This window comes from Microplitis demolitor, chromosome 5 (genome assembly GCF_026212275.2).
Source record: "Microplitis demolitor isolate Queensland-Clemson2020A chromosome 5, iyMicDemo2.1a, whole genome shotgun sequence".
NCBI classification, from domain to species: Eukaryota; Metazoa; Arthropoda; class Insecta; order Hymenoptera; family Braconidae; genus Microplitis; species Microplitis demolitor.
This window is the reverse complement of record NC_068549.1, coordinates 6,612,553-6,633,822: the sequence shown is the minus strand read 5'-3', so window position 1 is coordinate 6,633,822 and position 21,270 is coordinate 6,612,553. Positions and strand designations below refer to the sequence as shown.

Here is a 21,270-nt window from a genome sequence, read left to right as displayed (position 1 = left end):
TAATGACAGTCGATATTTATTACTTTTATTGATAAATTAAATGTAATTATACTTTTTTTATATTTTAAAAATATTCATGTCATTAAATTGGTTTTGTCTTCCCGAATTTTCATCACTAAAAGTTCGATTTTATTACTTTTATATTTGTTATATCATTAAATTATTATTTGGATACTCAGTTATCACACCTATTATAAACAATAATATATAAAGATTTTATAAAAAACTTGCTTACGCAAAAGGTTCATGACATATCTAAAGAATAATGAAAATTATTTTTACTATAAAAAATATATATACCTTTTACTTAATTAAATGCAAATAATACCGAAATAATTATTAGATATTTAGTAAAGTACTTGATACAGGAAAATGAGTGCTTAAATAATCAAGCACGGCTTTAAGGTTTTGGGTTTATCATACGTATCATGATCAAACATTAATGAAAGTATCGTGTTCTTTTGCATCATCCGAAAAATTCTTCCACATCCACATAATATTCTCCTTCAAAAGTTAATAATTTTTAAATTTGTTTACAGTACAGAAAAGTGTCAACTATTCCTCTAAAAAAACTTACTTCATATTTTTCAGATTATTGAAAATTATCATACTTTTTTTGGCTCTCGTCAGGACATTATAATAATATCGCACTTTGCACTTAAAAATAATTCTTATATTTTATGCAATTTTTATAAATATAAATTTTATTTAATCATTACACATATCAATATCCATTAAAAATAATAATTTATGTCGCTTTATTTAAATTTTCTTATAAAATCGACTTTCCCTTAATAAGTATCATGCGTTTGTTTATTCACTCGTATCAAAAAAATGTCCGTTAGTGTTATCAACACATACAGACATTAAGGAAACGTCGATAGTATTCTTACATCACAAAAGAATATGAATTTTTTTTTCCTTAATTTCATATTGAATTGAGATAATAATAAAAGAAATAAGCCAACTTAAATACGGCAGTATGAATTGAAAATGATTATGAATAAAATAAATAGTGACAATAGTTTAGTTATCCATCAAATAGTAATAAAAATATATTAAAAATTTTTCTTTATAAGTCATTAATCACTTAAATTATAACGGCAATATTTACATTTAGTTATTAATTCTCTCAAGTCAGTGTTACTAAAATAGTCCATAATTAATCTCATGCAAGGATACGGTAAACTTCGAATAATATTAAAAACAGAATATTCAAAAGCTTCATTAAATAATTTTTTTCTCGTAAGACCTTTTTTGAAACAGCCACTGATAATGATTGCATACAGCGGAAATTTAGATGCGTAACTTTCAGATCTGAGTGTTTCAAAAATTTTATCTTTATTTAAATACATCATCAATCGATAAGAATCGGCAGTTACAAAATCATAATAACTTATATTATCCGCTATCATTTCACGTTTCATATTTTCAACTTCTTTTTTGTATCTCTTCGAATGGCGGACTGGTTTTTTCGAAAGATTTATAAAATGCTTGGTATTTTTTTCACTTACATACAAATTTAAAAATTTCATTTTAATAATATGCTCCATAAATTCATCAACTATTTCTCTGCGTTTATCAGGAGCTACCTGCCATAAACCAGACTCAACATCATGGTCACAATAACGATTTTTAAATAATTTTTTATCCAGAGCATAATCAAGACAAGTATACCCATTGTTACATGTCGCGTTAATATCCGCGCCATTTTTCAAAAGCGCGACAATTGACGCAGCTTTTCTGTACCGAAACGCCACATGAAGCAAAGTTCTACCCGATTTATTTTTTGCATTGACATCCACTCCGTATTCAACAAAAAGGTTCATAATTTCATCAATTCCATCATCACCAATAATGCTGTTAATATAAACAATCGAAATGCCCTCAGAGTTTCTCAAAGTATTGATGTCTATTTTATGTTTCAAATATAAATTGGCATCCAAATGTTGTAAAATCAATTTAACTTTGTCAACATCTTCATCTGATATTGCATCGTATAAAAGAGATACGAAATTATTTAAGTCTAGTTTAAAATTTTTATCATTTATAAGATAATTAAAAATATCTTTTCCGTGGTAAAATTTAGCTCGCGCGATTGGCATCATGCCTCTACTATTTTTTATGTTAACATCAGCTCCTTTGTCAACGAGTAATTTAACTATTTCAATATTATTTTCTTCACAAGCTAAATGTAAAGCTGAATATTCTTCATTATTATCTAAATATAATTTGTCAGGTTTATCTCCGTACTCAAGAAGACATTTAACGATTTGGTACTTTTCTTTGGCAATGGCGATATGAAGAGGATAATAGAATAAATTTTGATTATCTTCATTAGATATCGTATCTAAACTATCAATAGCTCCATTGTCCAGTAAAAGTTTGACTATTCCTAGATAACCTTTTTCACAGGCGATGTATAATGCAGTGTCTGATCTGTAGCCTGTGTTATCAACTACATTAGCATCGACTCCGCGTTCCAATAGTTTTTCTACGATTCGATAGTATCCTTTTTTCGCGGCTTTACATAAAAAATTAATTGTACTCATTGCTTCGTTGATGTTAATTGTAAGACATTTACTCAAAAGTTTTTCTACGAGTTCCGTACGATTTTTATCCAATAAATCGATCAACAGTCTTATGTAAACAGAGTCTTTGATGTTGGTGTCAGATATATGGTCAATAAATAATTCAAGTATTTTTTCGTTTGTTTCTTGCATTAATAGGTCGAGTGGATTAATGCGGAATAAATTTTCTTTATTAATATCCGCACCTCTGTCCAGCAAAATTTTGACAATTTTATCGTCTTCATTCATCACTGCCAAGTGCAGTGGAGTATTGTGGTAATTTTTGTTGCTGATGTTTACGGGCACATTTTTTTCAAGGAGAAATTCCATTATTTCAAATTGTTTATTTTCAATAGCAATGCAGAGAAGTTCATAACCATCTAGCCATAAGGGGTCATATGATAATCCGAAGGAATTTATATTTTCCTTGACGATTGTTGAGTTTCCTTGAATGATAGCAATCATGGTATTGTACGGTGTTGGATAGTTACCAACATTCATTTTTGCTATTCAATCTATAATAATAAAAAAGCATTTTATTTAAAAAATATGTCGATCTACGTGTTAATTGTAATAATTATAATTAATTGAGGAAATGTACAAATTTATTATAAATTGTAAGCTTTGTAATTGCACAGTAAATAAAATTAAGTTTTACTGTTATTATTCCCAAGTAGCACAGAGACAACTTTAAGATGTCTTTAAGAAGGACGAGACAAATTTTTTTTATATGAATAAGACATACAGATGTTAGTCCTAGGAGTCATAGAAAATGTGTTATCTTTTTCCCGTCTTAGAAAAGTAATTTTAAGTGACTTTTGTAAAGTTTTTTAAGCAAATATTTTTTCAGCGATGAATTTCTGATCGCTTTGTCAACATTTTGGTGCCTTATCGATAGGTCAAAGAACAGCTTCAAAACTGATATCTTATAGGTGTCAAGCAGAGACAACTTTAAGATGTCATAAAGATGTCTTTTAAAAAGACAAGACAAATGTTATTTTTTCTCAAAGGCAATTATTTGATGGCCCTAGGAATCATAGAAAATTTATCTTTGTTTTCCTGTCTTAAAAAAGTCATTTAAATTGACGTCAATTAGATAACTTGTTTGACAATTGTTTGTAATTAAATTTTTGCCGCCGTTTGCTTCAAATATTTAAAACAGATACTTTTTTTGATGAGATTAATTTCTAATTGCTTTTTCATCATTTTGGTGATTTATCTATAGGTCAAAAAACAGCGGCCTCAAAACTGCCATATCATAGATGTCAAGTGTGCTACTTGGGTTCTTGGATACGACTACATTTCTTACTTTTAGAATATTCTGAGACAGTACCCCCCACTTTCAACTGTCATAACCAGATGTTATCAATTAGGAATGGAACAAAATTTGATGAATAAATTTTAGCCTACTAAATTTGAAAATTATAATGACCAAAATTTACATGAAGATTTTACTGAAATTTATTTAACAAATTTATTTTAACTCTCATTGAACAGAACTGCAATTTTTTTAATCTACATCTCAGTAAAATTGTGACTACATTGTCTTTTTTTTCAATTAATGCTTTAATTTTTCTTGATTGATAAAATTTTGATAGTTATGACAGTTCGTCATAAAAAATAATTGATTTGTTGACAGGTTAAGTTACAAAACTAGGTTGCTTACCTTATTTTTTATATTAAAAAAAAAAAAAAAAAATAATCATTAAGCATAAAAATATCAAGTGCTAATTATTCTACTTTAATAATAATGTAATTATCCAATATTTACGCAATCTATATTTACTAAGCTGATATAAGTGAATACATTTATTTACTGCACATTTGCGTCTTTGTTTTTCTGCGTCGCACTCGGTTTGAAAATAATTTCATAAATAAAGGTCTAGAGTTACCAACTTAAATATTTTTAACCGGACATTAAAAATCTACAACCCGGACGCTAAAAAGAAAACCCAGTCATTTTAATTATCCCAATAAAATAAAAAAATTGCAGAATTTATTTTTCGAACGAACTTCATATTTTGCTTATTATTAAAATAATAATTAAATTTTTCATAATTGTGAGTAACTCTTCCTAATAATTATTCTTTTGTTGATACACATTTTCTTATTAAATGTGCGATTAAGATTCTCCATCTCGCAGATATTTTCAAATACTCAATTTTTTATTAAAACATCGTCTTTGCTTAATAACCATAGAGATTAAGATTCAATTTAGCTAAAAGTATAGCAGCAATTGCACTGAATTTTAATTTGTTCCTTTATTGTTACTACTGATAAAAAAGTTTAGCTGCTAAATTTAAATGCTTTATTATTTTCATTGTCTACAAGCTAAATGTTAATAAAAACTTGCTCGGACACTCTTAAGAACCCGGACACGTTCGGAAAAACCTGGACGGATGGTAATCCTATACTATCACAATAATTTATATATATTTTTTAATAATCTATAACGTTAACTTTCATAAAGTAACAATTAAATTGTATTGTAATAAAAAAAGTCTAAAAAACGGTTGACCCCGTGGGCCAACCCCAAAACTTTCCTCTGTTTTTGAGCTCTCGAAGTCAAAAAACGGTTATTTTGTTGCTCAATACATCGATATTTAAAAAAACTCGATTTTCGAAAATCGCTCCGAAACCAATAACTTCCCTTTTTTTGAAAATTTTAAATTTTTCATAGCGGGAAGTTTAAAAAAACAAAGTTTTTCTTCATCTTTTGATTCACGGCAAATGTATTTAATAATATATCCACATATACATATTAAATCTGTATATTTTTTTCAAAATGGTCACTAAAGAGGAAAACTACAAAAAACGTATTATTTATGTCAAAGTGATGTAGTCTTAATCAACGAAATATTACCTAGAAATAATTAATTTAATACTAGATATAACTTTGCTTCAATGTGTAATAATTTTAAACAGATGTGACTTTAAACAATTAAAAAAAAATAATTAATTAGACATAATGTTTAAAAAATAAAAAATAAAAAAAAAATTTAGATGATAGGAATTAGTAAGGGTTTTATGTTTTTTGGTTTATCAAGTTTATCAGACCCAACATTAATAAAAGCATCGCGTTCCTCGGCATCAGTAACAAGATCATTCCAAAGTGAATTTTCCTGTAAATAAATAAAATAATTAGCATAAAACAATATAAAAAATAATAATACTGATAATTAGAAAAAAAATAATTAACCTTGTATTTATTTAAATTACCACATATTATCAAAGTATGTCTAGCCCTTGTCAAACTGACACAAAGTCTGTTGGGATCATCGATGTGATCAGTGCTCGTACTTTTAACGCATGACATCAGAATAATATCACACTGCGAGCCTTGAAAACAATCTGACATTTTGACAACTTTGATAATAATTTTTTCTTTTCGTTCTTTGCTAATGCTGTTAAATCTGTAAGTTTAAGTAAAATAAATATAAACTAGTCTTTACATTTTACAAAATTTCAAAAACGATTGACCCTGTGGGCCAACCCCAAAACTTCCGTCTGAGGGAAGTTAAATATTTAAATTACTATTGTTTGGTTTAAATATCGAAATTTTATTTTGCTGACCTCTCTTCTTGATTCAGTAATTTTATTATTAAATCGCGTTGTTCTTCAAAGGGTGCAATGATACCCAAGCTAATTTTGAAATTAAATTTTTCCAAATACATAAGCATTAATAAAGAATAAACAATATTGACAACTAGCTTAGCTTCTCCAATATTTGTGAAGCCATCTTCAGCTTCCGGCGATGTGTGGCTAAGTAATTTGTACTTGTAAATACCCAATGGGTAGACAGAGGCTTCATTTTTTAAAATTCCATTATAAAAATAATTATTAGGCCACTGTGAAATTGCTTTTACCATACGGTATTGAGTATCTAACATCAAAACAGGATTTTTATCCTTTTTTTCAAATACTTTTTGCACTCGATGAAACAATGATTTGTCCAAATTTTGAATCTTCATTGCTTCCTATATAAAAAAAAATATTAATTACAATTTATAGATAATATTAATAATAATAATCTATAGTAAAAAAAAAAATAAACGTGTACTTCAGAATGTAATCTAGGGTTAAACTGTTTAGGATCACCAACTAGAAATAAAATTTTAACATCCAGTCTGAAAGGTAAAAATGTTTCTAGTTCTGAAGCTTGAGATGCTTCGTCAATAATGCAAACTGAAATCTTTAAATCTCTGTTAAAAATTAGAAATAATTAATTAATAATTTTATTAACAAAAATAGGCATTAAAATATTAATTGCATTAAATATTCTTACTTTAAATAATTTCTGTAATAAGAAGATTGACAAGAGATCAATGTACTGACAATTATATTGCTCTTAGACAAAAGCTCTGATACAAAATCTGTTTTTTTATTGATATCTACATTTTTCTATAAAACCATAAACATAAAATCATATTATTTTATTAAAATAATTAAATTATTTAAAATAATAAAATTAAATTGTACCGTAAGTGTTAAAAATGATACGGGTTTTACTAAAATATTCATTTTTTCTTCAGATCCCAGACGAATCAAATTAAATTTTATATTTTTTTCTAAAAAATAATTAACATAATTTATTAATTACCATTATAATTAATCTATTACAGTGTGATTAATTAACTTTACTTTACTTTTGTACATTTAATTAAAATTGATATACTTACTTTCGAGTTTTGGTTTTTCATCCAAAAGCTGAAGAACAATTGAATCAATCGCTAGATTAGACTGCGCGCATACTAATATACGGTCAGTACTTTTTCTGCTTATCATTGAGAAAATACTATTGACAATAACTTTTGATTTTCCTGTTCCAGCAGGTCCTGAGACAATACATATTTTAGGTTTATTTTCCTCAACTGTTTTTACAATTCTTGCCATAACTTCCAATTGTTTCGAGTTCAAATTGTCCTATTGCAATCATAAAGATTTAAAGATTATTACAATAATAATTACTTTGTATTGAAGGTAATTAAACAAGAATTAGGGGAGGAAAGCTACTTGGGACAAGAAACTGGAAAGAGAAATTAAAGAGCAGTGGGCAAGAATAAGATGCGGTAACATTGGCATTTTTTTTTCATTCTTTTTGTTTTTGGATGTAGTTTAAAAAAAAAATTAGTACAACTAAAATTATTTATAGATATCTTCCATTTTTTTGAAAAAAAAACTCAAAAATAAAAATTTTTTTGGGGATTAACTCTCAATTATTTTTTTTAAATTCATAACTTTTTTTGGGTTGGATAAAAAAAATTGAAAATTTCCTGAAAAATATTTTTTAATGAGGTAGAGAAAGAATAAAAATTTTCAGCTAAATTAAAAAAAGACGGATTCGAAAACTCAAAAATTGTACGGATGAGAAATAAAAATTTATTACTATGTATAAAAAGATTTGCTCTAATTATAATAATTACCTTTGTAACTGGTTGAATTTTATCTTCATCATTAATTGATGAAAATTCATAGTAAGTCAGTGTTGGGTTTAGTATCGCTCTATTCAATGGAGATTTAGGAAGATACAGTAATGAATTCAGATAATTTGAAATAACTGACATTTTTATCTTGACTGGTTCAATAGTTATTGAATCTGGAATCTTATTATGCCCCAGATATTTTGTCATCAATTCGTATGTTAATTCATATTCAGTTTTATCTGACGATTATTGAAAAAATAAAATTAGTAAATAAAATAATCAATTATTTTTTAGTCAGTAATTTTAATAAAATAATACCAGGTACTTGTTGTCGACAAAAATATTCAATGTAAGCAAATTGTTCTTGATTATCAGCTAGCGGGTTATTAAATTTAACCAGAGTATTGTGATGCGGATACCAGAGTTTCGAATCAAATTTTATTTTAGTACGAACTTTGAAATTAAAAATTTTGTCGTTTATATTAATATCATGATTTACTTTTAAACATCTGCCTAATAATGGAATCTTAAACAATCCGATGCTGGGAACCCTAGATTATAAATTTTAAATATATAAGTATCAATAATCTAAAATACTAAGAGAAGATAAAATGAATATAATTTTTGTATTGAATATTAAAATACAAACGTAGTTTCAATATTGTCGTCTTCTTTGCTGTGAGATTCCATCATCTCATGCCAAAAGTCATGGACTAATACAGGCAACTGAGTTTTACGATAATCATCAAAAGTATCATAACATAATTTTGGAGGAATCAATTTCATTGATGTAACAATCGATCTTTTTTTATCATGTTCTAAAAACCACTTTGGATTCCACTGTAAAACTTGATACAGAAATTGGTTTTTTAAAAACCTCACATTATTACTCTCGACACTTACTGGATTTTCCATATCTACATAAATAATAAATTATATTTAAAAAAAAAAATCATATATTAGTATTGACTATTAATTTCTTAATCACATAATCAATCGTTTTTTTTTCACGAGATATATAATAGGGAACTGTAAATAGTTTGAACTTACAAATTATTCGATTTGAATTTCGAATCGAAAAGTTATATTATAAATATATAACTAATTAAATAATAATACAGGATTAATTTTGGTTGATAAAAAATTTTTCAAATTTATTTAATAAAACTGACTGAGTTTTCATTTAAATTTACATTAAATAAAATGCAGTAGAAAATTATTTATTTGAAAAAATATGACACCCAAGCGGAATACTAAGGTGTCGGCATAAAAAATTCATCTTACCATATAAATGTCATATATTTTTATCAAATGTGCAATATAATTATTTATAAATAACATAAATAAGTCGTATATTTAATCATTACCTTCAGTAACAATTTGTATTTTCATTATAAATTTTATTGTTCAAACAACGAAGCGAGTGGATAAAAAATGTGTAATTAATGAACAAATTGAAGATACAACGCTGTCTACAATCAGAATATGAACCTCGCTAAAAAAAATAAAACAAAAAAAAAACCTATTGCGTCATACTTATCGATATCTTTAGTTCGATAGATCGATCTCTGTATAATTGTTTGAAGATGGTATCGATTGCAAGCTCGATGAACGTAAACATTTTCTGAAGCTGACAATGGAAGCGATTTGATAATCAATAAGTGGTGATCAATCATTAATAGGATCAAAAATATTATGATTGAATAATTCAAATTTTTGTAAAATTGATAAATTGACCAATGGGATGATGAAAGAAAAAAAACCGATGATAAGGTTAATTATGAGTTGAATTGTTCACTGAAAATAAAAAAATTACTGAATTTTAAAACTGGGTAATTAATCAATGGATATATGACAGGTAAATAAAAATATTATATATTAGTATCCAGTTTCGTAGGGGTTAAAAAACTTTGATAAAATATAACCTACCATTCTAGGTAATCTACTTTAATGTTGTTTAAATCAGAGATAGATTTAACTCAAAAGAAATTATTTTGTTTTTAGTAATTATATATTAAGAGATGTTTATTTATTAGTATTAAAACTGATTATTATGATTATAATTGCCTCAAGACCGATGAGTTCATTGTTTAAAAAAAGTATGAGAATAGTATTAAAAGTAGAAGATAAAAATGTAATAAGTATTTCAATTAAAATAACATAAACTTTTTTTTCTAATTATCGGAAATTTGATACTGCTTCAGTGTACTCGATTCGTCATTATAATTAATGGTAAAGTATGAATTGCGTTTCTGCGCATCTTTGATAAGCGAGTCCCACATAGCATTTTGCTAGAAAAGATTAAAAAATTTTAATAAATACGTTTAAATCAAATTGCTATTGTTATTTGACAACCATTAACTTACGTTGTATTCAGCAAAGTTGCCACAAATAATGAGAGTATGTTTTGCACGGGTTAAACTGACACACAGTCGATTTGGATCATCAATAAATTTGGGCTCTAGACTGCGGACACAAGACAGGATGATAATATCACATGCTGATCCTTGAAACGCGTCTCCCATTTTCACTACAGTCAACTGAAATTTATCTTTACGATCATCACAAATATCAGATGTCCTGGAAATGTTGTTAAAATTGCAATTAAAAATTTCCTAACTCACGTACGTCTACAAGAATGTATATAAATGTACCTTTCATCCAGCATCTCTATTATTAAATCACGCTGTAAATCAGAGAATGCAATAATACCTATATCTATTTTAGATCTCAAATTCTCTAATTTTGCTTGAGTCATTACTGTGTAAGCAATATTGACTACTAATTTAGCCTCTCCAATATTAACGTAGCCTCCTTCTTCTTCAGGAGAAGAATGATTGAGTACTCTGTAGTTGTAGAAACCTAGAGGTCGAACGGAAACGCAATTTTTTAATGTACCCTTGTAGAAAAACTTATTGGGCCATTCTGCGATTGCATCTGCCATTCGATATTGGTCTTCTAGTGTCATAATTGGGCTCTTTTTTTCTTTTTCAAATATTTTTTGTGCTCTCCAAAATAACGATTGTCCCAAATTGTTGTCAAGTGCTTCCTGAAAATTTAATAAACGATGGTATCATCAGTGGCATGTTACATTACGGAAATAAAAATGATGTACCTCAGAATATACTTTGGGACAGAATTGCTGTGAGTCACCGACAAGAATTAAAATTCTTACACCAAGCATCAGTGGATTACATGTTTCAATTTCTATAGCTTGTGGTGCTTCATCAATAAGACAAACTGAAACTGGTATATCTCTATACTCAATAAAATTTTGTTAAAATAAATACATACTTATTTAAAAATGAAATCTATCTGACTAGCTCTTACTTGAAAAAATGTTTAATATAATTATTCGAACAAGATGCTAAAGTACTGCAAATGACATTAGCATTTCTTAAAAGTATCGAAGGGTTTTGGCCTCGGATTTTTTTCTACAACAGCAAAAAATCAAAACTCGCTTTAAAAATGTTTCTTATCATATCAATGTTTTAAATTTTTATAAAAAATTCAAATTTTAAATACCTTAAGACTTGCAAACGAGACAGATTTTACTTGTTCGTTCATTTTTTCCTCTTGACCTAGGCGAATCACATTAAGTCGTACCCCAGCTCCTGAAGATAATACATAATTTACTCAATTAGTTACTACATAATTAAAGTTTACACCATATCTATCAAAAATCTTACTTTCAAGTTTTGATTTTTGACCCATTAGCTCCATAGCAATAAAATCAGTTGCTAAATTCGACTGTGCACAAACCAATATTCTTTCTGTGCTCTTTCTGCTCAGCATTGAAAAAACACAATTAGCGATAATTTTTGATTTTCCAGTACCTGCGGGTCCTGAGATCATGCATATTTTGGGTTTGTTTTCCTCCACTGTTTTAACAACTCTCGCCATAATGTCCAATTGCTTCGAGCTAAGAGTGTCCTATTGCAAAAATAAGGATTTAAAAATTATTATCATAAACTAAACTTTGTATTAACGGAATCAGGGATCTTTCAATAATTACCTCTGTGATAGATATAATTTCATCGTCACCAACTGATGAGAATTCGTAATCATCAATCGTAGGTTTTAGAATCGCTTGACACAACGGAGTTTGCGGAAGATTTATCAATGAGTCAATAAGTGTCATATAAAATGATGTCAAAGTTATTGATACTAGACAAATAGTGCTTGGAATTTTTTTTTTTTCCATTTGTTTTATTGCTATTTCATATGTTACTCGATCTTGAGAACCATTGAATAAAATATAAAAGATAGAATAATGATGTTGTGACTCAAGTATATAAATAATTAACTGATTTGTAATTCAAAATTTCAAAAAGTAATTTTAATTTTTATTACCATGTATATGATCCTGAACAACGTTTTGAATAAATGCAAACTGTTCGTCATTATTTTTCAACGGATTTTTAAATTTAACTAGAGTACCGATGTTTGGAATAATTATGTGTGACAAAGACTTTGATGAGCGTAATTTCAAGTACAAAATTTGGTGGTTGTCAGAATCGACTTTAATATATCGACATGAAAATAGAGTTTTAAATTCCGAATCATCAAATAATCTGAAAAATTAAAATTTTAATTTTGAATATAACGTAAAAGACAGTACTCAATCAGAGAACTGGTACTCGATCAATCCACGTATTTGTATATCTATATTAAGTAAATATCACTATACAAATATATGAGTAATCGAGTACTGGGTCTTTTACCTTATATATATTAATTAAATTAAATTTTTAATATAAATACTCACTTGTAAATATTATAAACATTACTGCGAAGTTCCGAACTCGCTTTTAAGTGATCCCAAAAATCATAAAGCAAAAATATTAACTGAGTTTGATAGTAATCATCAAAACTATCGTATGATAATAATGACGGCTTTATTTGCAATGGCAAAATTTTTTTTAATTCAACAGTACTTTCGTTTCCTTTCGTAAACCATTTTGGGTTCCATTGAAGAATATGATATATGAATTCTTCTCTTAATTTTTTAGAACCCGAATAATTGTCTCTTCGTAAACTTCCCATTTCTATTGAAATATAAAATAAAATAAAACTCAAATTTCGATATTTAATAAAAATAATTATTTTTAAAAAATTGATTTAAGTTATGATTCAAGTATAATTTATTTAAAGTAAATAGATATGGATACCCAGTTTGTTCTTTTGTTAAATTGAACGTTTATATAATTAAAATTTAATCCTTTGTCAGCGATTGTTAAATAACTTTAAATGTTTTTTTATGCTACTAAAATATTAAAAGCGAAAATCAACTATACGTCAGCACAATAATAAGAACCTGAGAAACTGATCACTTGAAACAAAGAAATAACTGGCATTTACACTCATAAATACGCAGCTTATATGTGATTCAATATATGTATATAAATATGTCAAAAATGACATGTATATCTTTTATTTTAATAATTATATAATAAACTCACTTAGTTTTTATGTCCCAAATGGACTAGAAACTAATCTTATAAAAAATGAATTTAATAATCTACTTTTTAACAAATTTCCTCAAGATCAAGTGACGAAAGCGTGCTCAGCCGCTTAGTATTTGAAACTGAAGCTAAAATGTATTCGACATATTTTGTTTACGGCGGCTCGTCCAGATAATATTGAACCTATTGAAAGATTATAAATATTTAGATTTTTTCTAAGAAATATTATCGTGCATTTTAATAAAAAAAAATCGGTCTGTCGGTTGACCCTGCGGGCCAGCCCCAAAACTTCCCGCCTATTTCGAGCTCCTTGAGCTCAGAAAATTGTTGTAGATACATTTTCTCTTCGAGCTCGAAAATATTTTTGTATGCCTTTGTTTTCGAAAGAAAACGTTTTTTACGATTTTTTCTCAAACGATATCTCTCGAACGAATGAACCGATTAAGACGTTCAAGGCGACAATCGACATGTTTCATTGAGTTGTATAACTGATCAGATTTTTGAATTGATTCATCAAGTCGTTTTTGAAATACTTTCAAAATACTAAAAAAAAAAAATTTGGAATTAATCGGGTCAGTCATTTCGAAAATATTTGGAAAAAACCATTATCCACCATTTCTTTCTTCCGCGATATCTCTCGAACAAATTAACCGATTCAGATGACTAAGGCGGCAATCGGCGCGTTTTATTAAATTCTATAGCTGATTAAAATTTGAAATCGATCGCGTCAGTCGTTTCAAAAATATTTAGAAAAAACCGTTTTACACCATTTCTTTCTCCCGCGATAACTCTCGAACGAATTATCCGATTTTGATGTTTGAGGTGGTAATCGACGCGTTTTATTGAATACTAGAGCTGATTAGATTTTGAAGTCGATCGTATAAGTCGTTTCTGAGAAATCAATAAAAAACTAAAAAAAAAATTTTTTTTTTTTTCGTAATTCGCAAATATTTTCGAGTCTATTCGATCAAATGATCTGAAATTTTTAGGAAAGTTGACGGCCAACAAGCTCTTTCGATTGCCACCTCAACCATCCAAATCGATTCATTAGTTCAAAAGTTACAAAGAGTTTACACACACACACACACACACACACACACACACACACACACACACACACACACACACACACACACACACATACGGACACGGACACGGACACACGCACGGACATCATCCTGAAAATAGTCAGAATAGCTTCCTAGGACCTCAAAACGTCGACATCTGATGAAAACTCGATTTTCAAAAATCGGGGTGAAAACAATAACTTACCGAAATTTTTGAAAATCGTCGATTTTCTTAGCGGGAAGTTAAAAAGACTGGCTGTAGACAAGGCCAAGGCGTATTTTGCTGGATAGCAATTTATTGTAAATAGTGGATATTGATAAATTTGTAAACAGGTTTTTTTATAAACAATATCTTGCTGATGAAAATAATTTAAATTATGACAAGATGAGATTTGAATTTAAAAAAATTTATTTATTATTATTAATTGATTGTTTATTAGTTTTAATGTCAATCATGTGTGAGAAATAAAAAAAATGAATTAAAAAAAAAAAAAAAACAATTGTCTAAAGCAAATCGAGTATTGAAAAAATTTAAAGATTACAAAATTATTTTAGAATTTTTAAGGATTTTAAAAATACTGTTACTGATCAGTAATCATAGACAGCAAATGTAAAAAGCTAGATAAAAAAATTTGGTAAAAATTAATTATAAACATTTTTAGAAATAATTATATCATGAAAAGAGGAATATTAATTAAAATAATTTTAAGTACTGCAATTAATTTTTTATTATATCCTAAAAAATTATTTTCTCCAGAACTACAATATTTTTAGATTTACTAAAATTTTAACGGAAATTTTTCCATTTCTCAATTCTTTAGATTATATAGAAAGAGGTAAGAGTAAATAAAACAAAAAAAAAATTAATAATTTTCTACTATTTAATTATAATTATTGTAGGTGCTCAATACTCCTTTTAAATAAATAATAATGTATATAATCGTAAAATATAGTAGTATTAATCTTTATTCATATTTTTCTAAGAATGGCATTTGACAATTAACATTTCCAAAGCTTTAAACGATACCACAGAGCCACACTACGAAAAACAAAGTTATAAAATTATTTTTCTTTTACTTCAATATTATGATATTTAATACGAAAGAATGAGAGAAAATATAACAAAAATAATGATCTTATGTCATGATCTACATTAACTCACTCTATGACTTACGTCATTGTTTTTTTTTTTTTTTTCAAAACTACGGTTGTTACAGTGATGGCAATGATTGTTCATAACGTAAAATACATAAAAGTAAATAAATGTGTATGTATGTACTCCTGTTTTACTACTTTTTGATGGGATTTCTTAAAGAAACGATTAAAAGAATTCTTTTTTTTAATTATCGGAAATTTGATACTGCTTCAGTGTACTCGATTCGTCATTATAATTAATGGTAAAGTATGAATTGCGTTTCTGCGCATCTTTGATAAGCGAGTCCCACATAGCATTTTGCTAGAAAAGATTAAAAAATTTTAATAAATACGTTTAAATCAAATTGCTATTGTTATTTGACAACCATTAACTTACGTTGTATTCAGCAAAGTTGCCACAAATAATGAGAGTATGTTTTGCACGGGTTAAACTGACACACAGTCGATTTGGATCATCAATAAATTTGGGCTCTAGACTGCGGACACAAGACAGGATGATAATATCACATGCTGATCCTTGAAACGCGTCTCCCATTTTCACTACAGTCAACTGAAATTTATCTTTACGATCATCACAAATATCAGATGTCCTGGAAATGTTGTTAAAATTGCAATTAAAAATTTCCTAACTCACGTACGTCTACAAGAATGTATATAAATGTACCTTTCATCCAGCATCTCTATTATTAAATCACGCTGTAAATCAGAGAATGCAATAATACCTATATCTATTTTAGATCTCAAATTCTCTAATTTTGCTTGAGTCATTACTGTGTAGGCAATATTGACTACTAATTTAGCCTCTCCAATATTAACGTAGCCTCCTTCTTCTTCAGGAGAAGAATGATTGAGTACTCTGTAGTTGTAGAAACCTAGAGGTCGAACGGAAACGCAATTTTTTAATGTACCCTTGTAGAAAAACTTATTGGGCCATTCTGCGATTGCATCTGTCATTCGATATTGGTCTTCTAGTGTCATAATTGGGCTCTTTTTTTCTTTTTCAAATATTTTTTGTGCTCTCCAAAATAACGATTGTCCCAAATTGTTGTCAAGTGCTTCCTGAAAATTTAATAAACGATGGTATCATCAGTGGCATGTTACATTACGGAAATAAAAATGATGTACCTCAGAATATACTTTGGGACAGAATTGCTGTGAGTCACCGACAAGAATTAAAATTCTTACACCAAGCATCAGTGGATTACATGTTTCAATTTCTATAGCTTGTGGTGCTTCATCAATGATACAAACTGGAATTTGCATGTTTCTATACTCAATCAAAATATTTTATTAATTAGTTATTTAAAAGTTAAATTTATGTGGCAACATTAGTTCTTACTTGAAGAACCGTTTCATATAAAGATTTGGAGAAGTTGATAACGTCCCAGCAATCACATTGGCGTTTTCTAAAAGCATCGAAGCATGTTCATCTCGTAAGTTTTTCTATAATTAAAATTAATAAAATTTTTATCAACATTATAACTACTATATCTTTCAAATAAAAAGAAAATGCAATACTTTTAGTCTTTTAAAATAGATTGGTTTAACTTGTTCATTTATTTTATCTTCACGGCCAATTCGTATTATATTCAACCGTACTCCTTTTTCTGAAAGTAATAATTACTATAATTAATTCCATAGTTATCATTTAATAAAACATTAAATGTTTTTCATCAAGATATCTTGTATTTACGCAATAACTTTTTTTTTGCATCTAATAATTGTAAGACAATGTAATCAATTGCTCCATTAGATTGTCCACAAATTAATATTTTATTAGTACTTTTCTTGATCAGCATTGCCAAAACACTTTCGACAATGATCTTCGATTTTCCTGTTCCCGCGGCTCCCGAGATCATAAATATCCCAGGTTTTTTTTCCTCAACTGTTTTAACAGTCCTTGCAATAATATCCAATTGTTTGGAGTTTAATTTGTCCTACACAGAAAATAAGGATTTTCTAGAGCAATAAAAATTTTGCATTGTGAAATGAAAACGAAAATTTTCTTAGGATTGGAAAAGGTTTCTTGGCTCAAGAAAATTTTTTCTCGCTCCTATTTTATCAATATTATCATTAAATATTAATAATTATAATTATACCTCAATTAATGGCTCAATTTTATCATTGTCACTAATTGATGAAAATTCATAATCTTTAATATTTGGCCTCAAAATGGCCTCACACAATGGAGTTTTAGCAATATTTATCAATGAATCAATAAAATTTATATATACTGACAGCATTGGCGATACTGATTCTAAAATTATTGAATTCGGAATTTCCATATTTTCCTGGTACTTAATTATCAAATCATAAGTTAATTGATACTTAGGCTGCCCTGGAAAAGTAAAATAGAAATAAATGCAATAAAATTAATTACTTATTTTATAATTTATAGAAACTTGAATTAGAGTATAAAAATTTTATCTGGTAACAGTGTATTTTATCAAACAGAACGTTGTCGACACATGCAAATTCTTCAGCATTTTCATTTAACGAATTTTTAAATTTTGCTAAACAGCCTCGATTTGCATACATTACATTTAAACTATACGGAACTACAGTTCTCATTTTAACACGACAAACTTTGTCGTTTTCTGAATTTACTGATATACATCTCAATGGCAATGAAGTTTTTGATAACGTAATATCAGACGCTCTGAAATAAAAAATAAAAACTTAATGATGCTGAGAAAAAAATGTGAATTTTTAAAATCAATACTCACTTTTCACATTTGTCACCTCTAAGACTTATGTCATATAATTGATACCAAAAATCATAAAGCAAAGATGATAACTGAGCTTGATAATAATCATCATAATTATCGTAAAGTAATGATAACTGTTTAAGTTTTAGTGGCACAATAGAATTTAGTTGAATTGTACTTTCATCACTTTCAGTAAACCATTTCGGGTCCCATTGAAGTACGTAATACAAAAATTCTTCCCGCAATTTTCTTGTAGTATTTTTATTAATCGTCTCAAGTGTTCCCATTTCTATTGTTAATTGATAAGCAGATGATTTATTAATTGATTTGATATTTGTTGGTTTATTTAACTGAATTTATTTAAACAAAAACTAATCTTTTATATATATATATATATATATATATATATATATATATATATATATATATATATATATATATATATATATATATATATATATATATATATATATATATATATATATATATATATATTTATATATATTATTTTGTTTCTCTTATATTTATATTTTAACTATTTATATAAACTTATAATAAAATTTGATCTTAAGTTTAAGAGTATGTTTAAAAGAAAAACACATAAAATAAATACTAAGAATGATAAATGCATGGGTGATATTGTTTATTCTTTAGATATATGTAAGTGGACCTATGCGGCCAAATAAATGGTGTTAGTCACTAAGATGTTGGTTGAAATTAGTTGGTCTGAAAGTATACGTCTTATGAGTAAGATATTCTTTCCGATTGCGATTAAATAAAGCTGAAGTAATTATTGAGAAAACTGAGAATAAATTATTTCCATAACCTTATTTCCAATAATATTAAATCATTAGACAAAAAATTTCATTTAATTCACGGTTATGATCACTTTTAATGCATACGTTAATAATTTTTTTACCTTAATAAAAAGACGATCGTTTATTCTTTATTTTTTTCGTATCAATTTAAAAAAGAATAACGAAGTTGCAATTTCGTCGCAACATTGATTAAAAAAAAATGACCTACAGTTGTTATCAATTTGGAGTTTTTTTGGTAAATAAATAAACGAAATTTGGTAAATAAATTTCAGTAAAATCTTCATGTTAATTTATAACTCGAATTTTCAAATTTCGTAGGCTAAAATTTTATTTACCAAATTTTGTTTGACTCCTAATTGACAACAAATGTAAGTAATTTTTTTCTTATCAATACCTGGTGAAATTGCAACTACGTTGTTCTTTTTTCAATTAATGCTTTAATTTTTTTTTAAATTAATTACTAAAATTTGAATACATTTATGACAGTTGAGTCATTATATATTTTTAAAAAAGTGAGGGCACTGTCTGAGAATACCCTTAATAACAACTATAAAAAAGTATCAATGAGTAAATTGCTAAGGTTGATAAGCAGTAAAACTTGAGACATCTTCAACGAATTTAGAAGCAATACTCGGGCAGTCACGTAGAAACTACGGGTTGTATTGTTAATATTAATCAAATCAGTCATATAATTTATGAATGTTGCGTGTTTATTGTTATATGCTGATAGTGATACTATACAATCCGATACTTCCGTATATAGATTCAAATACTTTAATTGGTCCATTGTCATGAGTAGACGGAAAAAAAATTATGTGAATTATTACTTTGGAAAAGATAAGATATAAGTAGAATTTGAAATTTTATATCGATGATATGATGTATATATAGATAACAATTAATAAACGATTACATAAATGTTATGTTTATTTTGAATATTTAATTTCAAAACTCCTAAATTGATTTTTAAAAATAATATTTCAAAATTAATACTGTATTTAGACGGCTCAGCATGGCGGGTGTATCCCCACTTCCGTGTTCGGCGATAATCAAAAAGATCGTCGCTGAACTTTTTTATTTTCAAACCCGAAAATATTAATACAGTTTGTATATATATAAGTCGAAGGTATTAAAATAATTTTGTAAGATGACTCACACGTTTAACGACACGCCGTTATATTCATAAAAAATATTTTTTTCCATGGATTAGAGTTTTACTGGTGAATACTTCAAATAATAGATGGTCCATAAAACGAACAAAACAAAAAATTTAAAAAAATTAGGCAAACTTACTTTCAAATTATTAGTTTGGTAGTTTACTATTTCTTGTTATTCTTCTTTCTTGTTACTAATTCTTGAAGTAACTTATTTTATTTTGCACACACTTATGGGATTCCCAGAGTATAAGTATAGACTTATAATCAAAGAACACGTTTTTCAACTACGTTATCACCGTCATATAAAAGCAGTTTACTTTTAGCGCTCGATGCAATAAACAATTGTCGACACTTTGATTGTTTATCTGAGAAAAATTGTTCACATTTGTATATGTCATTAGTCATTACTAAATAATTGTTTTTCACTTTTGGTCGCGATAATTAGTTTTAAATACTATGAAGAAATATTTTTGTTGAATTCAATATCAAAGTGATATCTTCATAAATAAAGATTTATATATATTAAACAATATATATATAGTTAAAAATTTCATAGTTAACTTCACTGGAAATCGTAGAAATGTTAAAAATATATTTTCAACGAATGACCAGACTCTGAAACTCGGGGAGGTTGTAAATTGAAAAATTTTTGAACATTTTCTAAGATAAAATTTTTTCCTGAGAATTATATAGCAACTGGAGGATTTTTTATATTTAAGAAAGTTGACTTTTTTCAAGGTCAGTTTTTTTGTGGCAAACAGCCCCGAGGGGTTCAAGCGCCTTTGGAACCGTATTGAATTTAGTTCTAACGATACATTGGTTTATTTCTCATATTTACAACCGCCCGAATTACGATCGATTCGAGCTCAAAGTATTCAGAACCGGTAGTCATATCCTATTACTTTCG

At 27.4% G+C, this 21,270-nt stretch overlaps 4 protein-coding genes across 7 annotated transcripts; all 4 read right to left on the bottom strand.

Moving 5' to 3' along the window:
- Nucleotides 1–1,106: 1,106 nt before the first annotated feature.
- On the bottom strand, nt 1,107–4,409 carry LOC103574480 (alpha-latrotoxin-Lg1a-like; the record flags this gene model as incomplete). The annotated part of the gene is made up of 2 exons (XM_053739324.1): nt 4,342–4,409; nt 1,107–3,085 (listed from the first exon to the last, which is right to left on the bottom strand). A coding segment is annotated over exon 2 (1,965 nt), but the record flags the coding sequence as incomplete, so codon positions are not given.
- Nucleotides 4,410–5,305: 896 nt separating this feature from the next.
- Nucleotides 5,306–9,490, bottom strand: LOC103574504 (uncharacterized). Its single transcript, XM_053739198.1, has 11 exons — nt 9,361–9,490; nt 8,643–8,910; nt 8,312–8,544; nt 7,994–8,232; nt 7,250–7,493; nt 7,050–7,138; nt 6,856–6,971; nt 6,631–6,772; nt 6,144–6,547; nt 5,770–5,983; nt 5,306–5,692 (listed from the first exon to the last, which is right to left on the bottom strand). The coding sequence occupies exons 1-11, from the start codon at nt 9,383–9,385 to the stop codon at nt 5,570–5,572; spliced, it is 2,097 nt and encodes a 698-aa protein (XP_053595173.1). The 5' UTR covers nt 9,386–9,490; the 3' UTR covers nt 5,306–5,569.
- A 261-nt stretch (nt 9,491–9,751) lies between these two features.
- On the bottom strand, nt 9,752–13,560 carry LOC103574477 (probable helicase senataxin). 2 transcript variants are annotated; one of them, XM_053738948.1, is made up of 12 exons: nt 13,456–13,560; nt 12,762–13,041; nt 12,347–12,567; nt 12,009–12,229; nt 11,683–11,926; nt 11,519–11,607; nt 11,324–11,427; nt 11,109–11,250; nt 10,648–11,042; nt 10,360–10,573; nt 9,923–10,284; nt 9,752–9,790 (listed from the first exon to the last, which is right to left on the bottom strand). In XM_053738948.1, exons 2-11 carry the CDS (start codon nt 13,037–13,039, stop codon nt 10,168–10,170), a joined length of 2,025 nt encoding a protein of 674 aa, XP_053594923.1. In that variant the 5' UTR covers nt 13,040–13,041; nt 13,456–13,560; the 3' UTR covers nt 9,752–9,790; nt 9,923–10,167. The 2 variants fall into 2 exon arrangements, with proteins under 2 accessions (XP_053594923.1, XP_053594922.1); XM_053738947.1 differs by lacking the exon at nt 13,456–13,560 and adding an exon at nt 13,165–13,332.
- A 1,964-nt stretch (nt 13,561–15,524) lies between these two features.
- LOC103574478 (uncharacterized) lies at nt 15,525–20,757 on the bottom strand. Of its 3 annotated transcripts, none has more exons than XM_053738946.1 (11): nt 20,500–20,757; nt 18,407–18,677; nt 18,116–18,339; nt 17,780–18,018; nt 17,464–17,617; nt 17,199–17,287; nt 17,020–17,123; nt 16,806–16,947; nt 16,345–16,739; nt 16,057–16,270; nt 15,525–15,981 (listed from the first exon to the last, which is right to left on the bottom strand). In XM_053738946.1, exons 2-11 carry the CDS (start codon nt 18,673–18,675, stop codon nt 15,865–15,867), a joined length of 1,947 nt encoding a protein of 648 aa, XP_053594921.1. In that variant the 5' UTR covers nt 18,676–18,677; nt 20,500–20,757; the 3' UTR covers nt 15,525–15,864. The 3 variants fall into 3 exon arrangements, with proteins under 3 accessions (XP_053594921.1, XP_053594919.1, XP_053594920.1); XM_053738944.1 differs by having other exon boundaries at nt 17,374–17,617; nt 20,500–20,756; XM_053738945.1 differs by lacking the exon at nt 20,500–20,757 and adding an exon at nt 20,365–20,473 and having other exon boundaries at nt 17,374–17,617.
- Nucleotides 20,758–21,270: the final 513 nt, after the last annotated feature.